The following is a 12,310-nucleotide window of genomic DNA, read 5'->3' as shown; positions in this document are numbered from 1 at the left end:
ATCAGGAATGAAAAACAAATTATTCAAACTCTTCCTCTACTCTCTGATAATATTTTTTTCCTTTGCATTTCTCTGTGGCCTAGTCTCACTTTCTCTCTCTCTCTCTTTTTTAATCACTCTGTTTCTGTAAATCTCTCTCTCTCGGATTTGAAATTGAACTGTGGCATGCCTGCACGATTCTCTTGATTTTCTTTTTTTTCCTCTAAGCTACTGTGTCTCCCGTCCAAAGGCAAACATGTATAAGCCAATCAAGACTCTCTTGGTGACCTTTGTGGAAAAGAATATTTGGAATTTCTGTGTGAGAGAAGCTGAACCTCCCTCCTAGCCTATCCAGTCAATTAAAATGAGTCTCTGGCACCCCTGAGGGTTGTTAACCAATCCTAAAAAAGAAAAGATCAATCTCAGTTCTCCGTTACCACTGTGCAGGGAGGCTGCTAACCAGTCAGAATCTGCCACTAGCAGTCATCAGAAAAACTGGCCAATCAGGCCAACCTTGTTACATGGTCTGGTAGGAAAAGAAAGGGATTGATTGGAAAGGATAGTTCTGGCTCCACACCCTTTCCTTTCTGGACCCCAGTTTTCCCTTTGTGAAGTGAAGGAAGAACCCTTTCCCAAGTCCATAGTTGAGAAGATCCCTAGAACCTCAGCTAATCCTCTCTTAGACAATCTTTTTGTTGTTTTCAAATTCACTCCTCCCCTCACATAACCTCCACCCACTTTTTGTAGTCTCACTGTTCCCCTATAGATCTAATTTCTTGCTTCAAACCCTATAGCACTGGCCCCTAGGATTCTCAGCCTCCCCACAGATCTCCACCCACCAGCATGTCAAATAACTTGTTTTGTATGATTTAGGTAGGTGAAAAACTTTTTTAGGTGATAATTGAGTCTCTTTCAGAAGAGACTATCTCAAGGACCTTGCAATAAAAGTCTCTAGAGAGCAATGCAAATTCAGTTGCAATGCTCCTAACTATAATAATAAAAGTGATGATGATGATGGTGATGATGATGCTAGCAATTATTGAACTCTTACTGGGTGCCAAGTTCACTGCTAAAAGCTTCATGTATATTATCCCAATATTGGCTGTGGGGTAAGCACTATTATTATTCCCACTTTACATAGGAAGAAATCTATTTAGAATGATTAAACAGCTTGCCCAAGGTCACACAGTGATTTGGGAACCCAATTCTGTCTGAATCCAGAGCCCACCGTTGTATGGGAGTAAGGGTGTATTAAACATTGCAGGCTGTAACAACTTTTGGGAGGAGCTAGCTTCCCAGCCCTGGAGGATGAGAAGCTGAGAGCCCAAAGGAATTCCGTTTTGGCGGGGATGGCGGTGTCTGGGGACCTCAGGAGATAAACTCAGATCCTTGCTAGCCTGTCTTCCCTTTTCTCCTAACAGCCTCTACACAGTGTCTGGCACCGCTTAGTACTTGGGTAAATACCTGTTGATTGAGTCCCAAGGATCCCAGTACTATTCTCCATTACCCGCGCACTCCAGGCGCAGTCAACAAGTAGAACTGGAAAGAGATTTGGAAATTTCAGGGAAACCTGAGAGAATTCTAATCGAGCTGGAATCGTGAATTTAGGAAAGGCGGGCCGCCCCCCCGCACCCCCTTCTCTCCCGCTTCTCCTATTTCTCCCTACTCTTTCCCCCTCCCTTTCAGGAGCTCAGGGCCATAAAAATGCAGATGGGGGATCGGTGTGAAATAACGGGCCCATATAAATCCCTCTGCCGCCCGCCTGCAAGATGGATTGGCCGCATTGAAATTCCTCCGCGAGGATAATTAAACTCGGGGCCTCATCCGGGCAAAATTACATTCCTGTAATGGCGTCGCTCGGGGTCCCGGGAAATTGCTCCGTGGGCTTTCAGCGGCGGTTTTTATCGCCGGCCGGGGTGTGCCTGGCTGCGGCTCGCCTCTCCTCCGGGACCGTAAAGCTGCTGCCGTGATTTATCCTCCCCTTCTCCCAAATCCGATTAAATGGAGGAGCTCGGGGCTGGGGCGCTGCGGGGCCCGGGAGCCGGGAGGGGGCGGCGGGAAGGACGGGGCCAAGGAGGGGAGGACAAACGGCCCCTCAGAGGGTGGCGGATTTGGCTTTATTTACAGCCGCGGCTTTCTTTTTATTTTTTATTTTTTATGGGGGTTTGGTTGAGCTTTTTCCCATCTTTCTCGTGCTGCGTTCAAGCACGATGCCAGGGCGGCTGGGGTTTGGAACTAGGTTGGCTTTGCTGCCCTCTTCCAAAGGGCAGGTCGGGTCCTGTCTGGGAGACAGAGAGGCCTAGAAGAAGAGATGAAGGCCAGGAAGCCCCCCTACTTCCTTCCACCAGGGGAAGGACGACCGAAAGGGGACGAGAGAGAAGACAGGGCTTTCAGGAGAGCACCTCATGGGGGTACTGTTTATACCAACTCTTGTAGGTGAACACTGGGCAGAGGCTTGGGTATGCCTGGGGTGACTTCGCAACCTACAGCAGGTTACAGGTGCCCATTATTGAGTCTGTCCCAGACCTAAGGAAAGAGAGCTTCAGATCACATTTAGCCCCTATCTTCTGGCTCGGTGATGCTGGTTTTCTCATGGCTTATCACCAGACTAAGGAAAAGCGGAGGGGGGGGGGTGAAATGCGAGCCACCAGAAGCAGGTGGGGCATTTTGCTGACTATTTGCCCATTAAACCGGTTCCTCATGCAATGATGCCAGGGTCCCCGCGCGACAGAATGCAGAAATCCCAAGACTTCATTTTCCTCCTGCTCCATTTTAGGCACTGAACACCAAGCCTGACGGTATGCTATTTAAGACGAACTCAGGATTTTTTTTTTTTTTTTTTGCAGTGTGACTGCGCATGCTCGGAAAGGGGTCGGAAGTCCAAAATCTCAAACGCCGTGCAGACCAAAGCGCAGGCCACGGTGAGGATCAGCTTACTTTGCGGAGTTGGCCTCATTTCTGCACACGGTAGGCTCTGCCTGTAGTTTCTCCTCTCAAACGCCAGGTGGAGCAACTGGTCAGATACCGCCAAAGAGCTGGCAGGTGGCGCTATGGCGCCCGAGTCGACACCCCCACGTTCAAATCGCTCTATCCGTGACGGACGACTCGTTGGCCCGGGCCACGCATGCGCCGAGCCTTCTTTTCGCTATTCCCGCCCCCCCGCCCCTCTCTGTCTTCTCTGCGCTGGGAGCAGGTAAGGCCTTGGGGCCTCGTGCCCTTCCCGCGCCGCGCACGTGCGCGGGGCACCCCACCTCGCGCGGACGCTTTGAGGCCCTTACCTTGCTTACTCCCACCCAGGTTCTTGCGCCCTCCCTGGCTCCCGGTATCCCCGCGCCTTAGGGCCGCCTCTTCCGCGTGCCGGTGACCTCCAACCGCGCGGGCCTGGCGCCATCTTGGATGTCTCGTGGGGGGAGGGTGCCGGGGACCTGGCGAAAGTCAGATCCGGGAGTGCTCGTTTTCATCTGATCCTACCCAGCCCTTACAGACTCTCTTTTCTCAACGTCTTGCTATTTCAGATTGTCACAATCCACAGGCTCTCCTCTCCTATCTCAGTTTTCTTCTCTTCAACCTGACTCTTGCCGCCTTTATTCTGAAGTCTCCAGACTTTTGGCTCCAGGATCTCAGGTGCTCCAAACAATGGGGATAGTGGATCGTATACAGCCACCAATCCCTGTAGTCAGCACTTCTCAATTTATAAAGTAGGCTATGCACGTGGTAGAAGCAAACAGAACAGCCAAAACTCCCCTTTCCATCGGGCTGTGCCTGGGAGAGCCAAGGCAGAAGAGAGGCTGGTCTCTTTGGAACCACTGGTTGTTTCCCAGTACCTTTTTCTTACTTCCCTGGCACTCCGGTGAAGTTGGAAAAATCCCAAGTGGTGAGCTAGAGATGAGGGTTTCTGTTAGAGATAGCAGGCCCAGAAGGGTGGAGTCTGACAAAGCTAGTGGGGCCAGCATGAGAGTCTGCACCTGCCACCTTTTCTCAAGGATTTATGAATCTCCCCATATTCTACCATTAGGAAGGGAAAATTGTTTAAGGAAGGGAATGGTTAAGTTAGCACCCCCATATCTCTGTGATACATCTACATTGGTAGAGAAACCCATGATGATTTAAAAGCCCTGATTCTGGTTAGTGCCTTTGCCCAAGGTGTAGGCTACCATTTGCACACTTGCCATGGTTATGTGGCCAGTGGTGGGATCTGCACTTTGTGCAGGCTCTCATAATTGCCACCCTTTTTGTGGGCTTATCACATGCTAGCACCACAGTAAACTCTCTACAAGTATTACTTGTAAATGAATAAATTTAATCCTAAGAACTACATTTTGCAAATGATGATATTGAGATTTAATTGCCTTAGAAAAAAGCCTTCACTTCTCTAAAAGCTTTAAAGAAGTATTGGATTTTGAGTCAAGAAAACCTGAATATCGGGCAGCAGAATTGGGTTAGAGTTACATACAGGAAAAGATCAGAGTTCTAGACAGTGTGACATGGTGTGTTCATAGGAAAAAAAGAGTTTTAGACAGGACAAGAGTTGAAGACATACATTAATCTAAAAGTAATTAAGATCCTGGATTCAGAAGGATTATAACCTGGGACAATCTGAGTCCATTTCATTTACAGAAGTGGCATATAACATGCCTAAGCATTCACTGAGTATTTCAGTCTGTGGCGTATTACAAAACATATAATGGAGAGAGAGAGTGAGTGAGTGAGTTAAAAAAAAAAAAGCATGTAACTTAAAAGTGAGAAGATTGGTTGGCTGGGTGTGGTGGCTCATGCCTGTAATACCAGCACTTTGAGAGGCTGAGGCAGGAGGATCGCTTGAGGCCAGGAGTTTGAGGTTACAGTGAGCTGTGATCAGGTCAGTGCGTTCCAGCCTGGGCAATAGAACAAGACCTTATCTCTTTTTTTTTTTTTTTTTTTTTTTTTTTTTTTTTGAGACAGAGTCTCACTCTGTTGCCCTGGCTAGAGTGAGTGCCGTGGCGTCAGCCTAGGTCACAGCAACCTCAAACTCCTGGGCTCAAGCGATCCTTCTGCCTCAGTCTCCCAAGTAGCTGGGACTACAGGCATGCGCCACCATGCCCGGCTAATTTTTTTTTTTCTATATATTTTCAGTTGTCCAATTAATGTCTTTTCTATTTTTAGTAGAGACGGGGTCTCGCTCTTGCTCAGGCTGGTTTCGAACTCCTGAGCTCAAACAATCCGCCTGCCTCGGCCTCCCAGAGTGCTAGGATTACAGATGTGAGCCACCGCGCCCGGCCAAGACCCTATCTCTTAAAAAAAAAAAAAGAAGATCTGAGTTCAGATCCTGCCTCTGCCACTACTATAGTTTCTAGACTGGTTTTAAGACAGTGCTCTTACAGTTAAGTGTACCTAACAGTCATTTAGGAAACTTGTTTGAAATGCAGGGCACTTGGGCCTTATCCCCATAGATCTTGACCAGGAAGGTCAGGGTAGGGGGCAAGAATATATGTATATATATTTTTTAAGACTAGTCAAGTGCAGTAGTGAGGAGGGGGGTTAAGTAGTAGAACAAGGAGTTCAGTCTGTAACTAAACAATCAAGTGAGATAACTCACTACCTTCGGACCAGCCAAGAATATGTATTTTTAATACATACACCACCCATACACCAGGTAATTTTGGTTTAGGTGGACTTCTCATTTTGCTTGGAAAAACCTTGCCTTTAGGTCCTTAACTCACCGTCTCTTCTCAGGTAAGTTCAATTCTGCCAACTTAGAACCAACAGAGTGTCGAAACTTGTTCAGATCTCGGGGATACACAATTTAGTACTTCATAGTATGATGGTGAAAATGAATAATAGTTTAACAGTCATTGCTAAATGTAATAATGACAGAGATCCTTCTTGATCTGCCTTATCCAGTTAATTAATGTAGGAAATTGAAGTGTTTTGAAGAATCATGTACTTCTAGGTAATTCAGTAAAGATTGTTGGAGACCTTCTAGTGTCTTGGCCTTCAACAGATATCTCCCAAGAGCACAATGACTCTAGTCTTTAAAGGACAACTTTTTAAGGCCCAGACAACAAGGTCCAGAGAAGGGTTCTTTTTTTTTTTTTTTGAGACAAAGTCTCACTCTGTTGCCTGGGCTAGAGTGCTGTGGCTTCAGCCTAGCTCACAGCAACCTCAAACTCCTGGGCTCAAACAGTCCTACTGCCTCAGCCTCCCAAGTAGCTGGGACTACAGGCTTGTGCCACCATGCCCGGCTGATTTTTTCTATATATATATTTTTAGTTGTCCAGATAATTTCTTTCTATTTTTAGTAGAGACGAGGTTGCTCTTGCTCAGGCTGGTCTCGAACTCCTGACCTTGAGCAGTCCTCCCGCCTCAGCCTCCCAGAGTGCTAGGATTACAGGCGTGAGCCACCGTGCCTGGCCGAGAAGGATTCTTTTTGAATAGAATCTGAAAAACTTAGGCAAAGGACACTCTGGGAAAATTCTTCTGGCTATTACAAATCATGAGGCTAAGGAAATGGAATACCAAGTCCTAAAGCTGGGACCAAGTGCCTACTTGTTCAGACCAGAGGAAATCACTTGATTATAAGGAAATCTTGGGAGTTGTTTGGGGTTTCTAGAGGAAAATCATGACTTCAGGGTTCTAATTCCGCCTCTGCTGACTTAAGGTCAGTCACTCTGCTTTCTAGGCAGTTAAGCTTTCTTAACACCTTCTATTAAGGATGTAGTTTAGTGAGCAAGGACAGTGTTTACAATGCTGTTTCTGTAATTCCAGTTCTCCTGCCACAGCCCCTCACCCCTTGAAAATGTATGCCTGCTCAAAGTTCATCTCCACCCCCTCTTTGGTGAGTACCTGCTTTTTCTGTGAGAGTTTTAAAACAAGGGCCAGTTTGTCTCTTCTTAGTATCAGATCTTGTTCTTCACAGCTGGACTGGAGGAAGGTGAATGAGATTCTTGGGAAGGAAAGGCCCTTTGCTGTATAGCCTAACAGAAGAGAATGAATGCTTGCTAGATACTCCACTAACCCCATATCCCTTAGAGGCCAGTTAACTGTTCTTATCCAACTGTCTTAGAAGAGTATAGATGAGAGTCTAAATCAAGATTAGGTTATGCCTGATCCTGAAACTGTATGTTCCCTGTAAACTGGAACCCAGCCAGAGGTGGTAAACTTAAAGTAGATTATATAACTTGAGCTGAGTACACAGTGTGTAGGATCTTGTCCTGACTGAGCCATAGTTGGGAGTTCATTCTCGCACTTAAATTTGGATGGGAAACTAAAATACACATAAATACATATTGGAAAAGTATTTGACTCAGAAGCAATAGTGTGGAAGAAATTAAAATTACTAGATAGTGGAGACGGCTGGTTTATCCATAAGTAAAAAGGTGCAATGCTATTAGTAGGTATCATTTATTGAGTACTTACTGTGTGCCTAGCGCTGAGTTTACCTGTTTGTGTATATAATCTCATTTAGTCCTCAAATCAGCCCTGAGAGATATTATTGCCATTTAATGGATGAGAATACAGGCTTAGAAAGATTTAAGTGACTTGTCCAGAGATCACACAGCTAATAGTTAAGATTTCAATGTCAGCCTATCTGACTTTCTGGCCCTGGCTGTTAACCACCATGTTATCTGTTTTGGAGACACTGGCTTGGGGTTAGTCAGAAGAGGCTCCCAGGAGGAGGTAAATTTTGAGCATGGATCTTTGTGCCTATTTTCCAGAAGGATGTGTTCAGGGAAAGATGCGCAATTGTTGGCTTCCTTCTTGTGGGCTTGCCATTACTGATATAGTTAGTTGGTCCCCAACTTAGATAGTTCAACTTATAATTTTTTGACTTTATGATGATACAAAAGTGATAGACATTTAGTAGAAACCATACTTTGAATTATGAATTTTGATCTTTTCCCAGGCTAGTGATAAGATAGTATAATACTCTGTCACAATGCTGGGCAGTGGCAGTCAGCCATGGCTCCCAGTCCGCCACTGCTACTAATAATACTCTACAGTGTACTACGTTGCCAGATGATTTTGCCCAACTGTAGGCTAATGTAAATGTTTTAAGCATATTTAAGGTTAGGTGAGGCTAAACTCTACTGTTTGCTAGGTTTGGTGTTTTGAATGCATTTTCAACTTACGGATTTATCAAGACATAACCCCATGATAAGTTGAGGAGTATCTGTATATATATCTCCTTTGTTGAGTGAAGCAAATGCTTCTGAGGCTTAGATTTCTTATTCTCAAGGGCTGTAAAAGGGTTCAGCAAGGGTGAATAAGATAAATCTCTTATGGTCCAAAAGGAAATAGACTTGCTTTCCTTAAAGCAAAACCTGAGAAGCAAGAGAACTGCTGTGGTTTCTTGAATCTAGACTTTGCTAAAAGTAAGAATAAATGATCCAAGATTCTGATTTAAGTGTGAGAATGGAAAGGGCATCAGAGGAGAGGAGATCCTTTCTGATGATGTAACAACTTAGCATGGTTCTAAAACTCTCCACAGCCTTCCTTGACCTTCCCACCCTTGTGTCATTTCCTGCTAGGTCAAGAGCACCTCTCAGCTGCTGAGTCGACCGCTGTCTGTAGTGGTGCTGAAAGGACCAGAAACACTAACAGATGAGGTACCTTACTGGTGGAGTTGGGACTGTGGTGTCGGGGTGAGGGCTAGGGAGGGTTACCTGCCAGAACCAGTAGGGGGAGTGCTGGGGACACACAGACTAAAATTAGTGAAGTATAAAGGCCATTGGCTTTAGGCGGAGATGGAGGACAGTTAATACAATGTATGTTCTAGTGCTCCAGCTTTTGCCACTAGCAGCATAAGCCCATATGTGCTGCCGCTAACTGCCATTTCTTGGCCTAGTCTACTGACTTCAGTTGGAGCATCTAGTCTGAGGAAGATGATCTTCTCGGGGCACCAAAAACAGGCCAGGGCCTCAGTCCTACAGTTCTAAACCACACCTGAATTGTGAAGGCATTCGAAGTCTACCTCCTACATTAAAAGGTTCTTTTTGCCAGCATTTGAGAGAGTTTTCCAGAGAGTTAAATGATTTTCCATTTGAAGGAGAAACCTTGGGGGATTTGGCAGCATAAAGGGTTTAAATGGTACAAAAGTTTCCAAAGCAAAAGGGTTTCCATAAAACTTTACCTTGTACCTGCGTCTTCTTCACAGAACCTCAGGATCCTGGCAGTCTCACGTCCCCTGACCTCACTTGTCCCTAGCCAAAGCTTCCAAACCAGCGCCATTTCAAGGGACATCGACACAGCAGCCAAGTTCATTGGGGCTGGGGCTGCCACAGTTGGGGTGGCTGGCTCTGGGGCTGGGATTGGGACTGTGTTTGGGAGCCTCATCATTGGTTACGCCAGGTAAGATGTCAGACCATCCATTGGCTCTCTGATATGCTTTCCGAAGGTCTGGGCAGAAATACTTGAGCGTCTAAAGCTACACTATTCTGTATAGTAGCCACTAGCTATATGTTGCTATTTTGAATTTAAAATTTAATTAATTAAGAATACATACAGTTTAGGTTTTCATTCACACTAACCGTATTTCAAGAGCTCCGTAGCCACATGTGGCTAGAGACTACCGTATTCGACAGTGCAGATAAAGAATATTTATATTGTTGAAGTTCTATGGAACACCTTTGGTCTAGAGCAGGGATTGGGACACTAAGGCACAAAGGCCAAATTTGGGTCACAGCCTGGTTTTGTATGGTTGAGCTAAGAATGGTTTTTCTGTTTTTAAAAATTTTGTTTTGTTTTGTTTTTTGGAGACAGGGTCTTGCTCTGTGGCCCAGGCTAGAGTGCAGTGGCCTCATCATGGCTCACTGTAGCCTCCAGCTCCTGGGCTCAAGGGATCCTCCTGCCTCAGCCTCCCAAGAACCTGGGACTACAGGTGCCTGCCACCACACCCGGCTAATTTTTTGTTTTTTTTGTAGAAAAAACGGTCTCACTATTGCCCAGGCTTTAAAGGTTTTGTTTGTTTTTGTTTTTTTTTTAAAGCAATAGAGACCATATGTGGCCCTCAAAGCCTAAAATATTTACTATCTGGTCCTTTACAGAAAAAGCTAAAGTGAATGTCTAAAACATCAGTGAACATAGTGGCTTACTGTTTTTCCCCATCTCTGGGAATTCACCTCTGTCACTCCTGGGAAAACTGGCTCTGTCTGCAGCCAGCCCCTACTCCCTACACCTGGGACTATTTAGTCCCTACCAGCTATGGACAACTTACCGTTAGAACTAAATTAATCCCCTAGAGACCAGCAAGTTCTCTTATTATCTTTGGGGAGATAGAGTTATTTTTTTTTTTTTTTTAGACAGAGTCTCACTTGTTGCCCTGGCTAGAGTGAGTACCGTGGCATTAGCCTAGCTCACAGCAAGCTCAAACTCCTGGGCTTAAGCGATCCTACTGCCTCAGCCTCCTGAATAGCTTGGGACTACAGGCATGCGCCACCATGCCCGGCTAATTTTTTCTATTTTTAGTTGTTTGGCTAATTTCTTTCTATTTTTAGTAGAGACGGGGTCTCGCTCTTGCTCAGGCTGGTCTTGAACTCCTGAGCTCAAACAATCCGCCCGCCTCGGCCTCCCAGAGTGCTAGGATTACAGGCGTTAGCCACCATGCCTGGCCTAGGGTTATTTTTTTTAGGGTTTATATTTAAAAAGAAGCCTGACTGCTTCTGTACCCACAATTCTGTTAAAATCTGGTGTTGCTTTACCTTAACCATCAAGACTTCCAGAGGGCAGAGTAAGGGAAATAACAAACTACATTTTGACTTCCAAAGGGGGTGGGGGGGTCCCTTATCCTATTTTAACTCATATCAGAAACCCCACAGACCATGTGTAGCTTTTTAAAGGCCAGAATCTTTTACTGTTTTCAAATGAGAGAATGTAGTCTGTCCCTCTGATTCTTATCCTCTGGAACAGTGTTTTTTTTCTAATTGTGTTCTATAAAGTCCTAGGATTCTGAGGATGTGCCCCAGAGAATGAAGGGGAGCCCAAACAAGCCTTTTAAATTTCTCGCTTTTGTACCATTGCAGTTTGGCTTTTATATGTTTCCTGTTTTGGAGTCCTGTTGCTTGAAGTATGAAAACACTGCTCCAGATAGTCCCTGTCATTCTGGATGCTTCCTCCATCCTCCATCCCTGGATATTATTAAGTGTCTAGGCTGAAAGGTCTTAAGTTATGGTAATGATAACTTATCACTGGAGAAGGTAATGATTGTACCTAGGCCATGTTATAGGATTTTTAGATTGTCCATTCACCCCTCATTCAGTCCCTGTGGAACCCTTGATGCATCAGGGCAAGAATTTGGGCATGATGATGTCACCCTGAAAGGCTCCTTAAGTAAGACAATCTTGAAGAGGAGAATTCTCCCTGAGTCTACCTTAGATGTTTGTCGTTTTCTTTGTGTGAACTAGAAATTCAGTCTTTTCTCCTCTTCTTCCAGGAACCCTTCTCTGAAGCAACAGCTCTTCTCCTACGCCATTCTGGGCTTTGCCCTCTCAGAGGCCATGGGGCTCTTTTGCCTGATGGTGGCCTTTCTCATCCTCTTCGCCATGTGAAGGAACCATCTCCACCTCCCCATAGTTCTTTCTCCTGTGTCTCGTCTGCCCTGTGTGTTCCTTTTCCTATACTTCCCCAGGCAGCCTGGGGAAAGTGGTTGACTCAGGGTTTGACAGAGGAAAGGTAAATAAATACTGTATTAATAAGATGTTTCTTGAGTCTCCTGTGTATATTTCTTTTCCACAGTTGGCTGAGTGACGTGGTGAGAGTAAAAGGCTCTTGAGGGTGGTGATGGATCTAAACTCAATATGGGTCTGCCTAGGCTCCCTTGTTAATTCTCTGTTTCAGTAAAGCTTTATTCAAAATAGCTCTCCTTTTTAATAACTTTCCCATAGCATGGCTTGCTGCTTGCCTTGGAGGATTGGGGTCAGTAGCAAGTTAACAGTGCTAGCTTAAAATGTTGACTGATGGGCTTTCTGTTTCCACTGTCAACTGTCCTGACTCAAGCCCTTATTGTTATCCTCCTAGTCTATTTTAATAACCAAGCTGGCTTGTGCCTCCAGTTTCTTCCCTCTAGCCTTTACTTATACCCACCACTGGCAGGTGATCCTCTTTAAGCACAGGACTAGTTTTGTCATTTACCAATTCTAAAACAGTGTGACCTCAGCTTTATCTGTTATTATTCCTGTATGCCCTGCCCAAAGTGGACTGTCATTTTTTTCAAATGCTTTCCTGTCATTATATGTTCCAGCCTTGTCCCTTCTCTGTCCATCTTTAATTTCTTATTTTGAATCTTTGCTCACTTTCCTCTTTTTCAGACTCTGTTATCCTTAAAGACTTAGCTTAAGTGCAACCTCCTTGAAGCTAT

At 45.2% G+C, this 12,310-nt stretch overlaps 1 protein-coding gene across 1 annotated transcript; it reads left to right on the top strand.

Moving 5' to 3' along the window:
• Positions 1 to 2,375: 2,375 nt before the first annotated feature.
• On the top strand, positions 2,376 to 11,650 carry ATP5G2 (ATP synthase, H+ transporting, mitochondrial Fo complex, subunit C2 (subunit 9)). The gene is made up of 6 exons (XM_012653816.1): positions 2,376 to 2,390; positions 2,826 to 2,946; positions 6,724 to 6,793; positions 8,487 to 8,564; positions 9,113 to 9,306; positions 11,387 to 11,650. Exons 2-6 carry the CDS (start codon positions 2,837 to 2,839, stop codon positions 11,499 to 11,501), a joined length of 567 nt encoding a protein of 188 aa, XP_012509270.1. The 5' UTR covers positions 2,376 to 2,390; positions 2,826 to 2,836; the 3' UTR covers positions 11,502 to 11,650.
• Positions 11,651 to 12,310: the final 660 nt, after the last annotated feature.

The sequence above is a fragment of the Propithecus coquereli genome, unplaced genomic scaffold (assembly GCF_000956105.1).
Source record: "Propithecus coquereli isolate 6110/MARCELLA unplaced genomic scaffold, Pcoq_1.0 Scaffold111, whole genome shotgun sequence".
NCBI classification, from domain to species: domain Eukaryota; kingdom Metazoa; phylum Chordata; class Mammalia; order Primates; family Indriidae; genus Propithecus; species Propithecus coquereli.
This window is presented reverse-complemented; position numbering and strand designations above follow the sequence as displayed.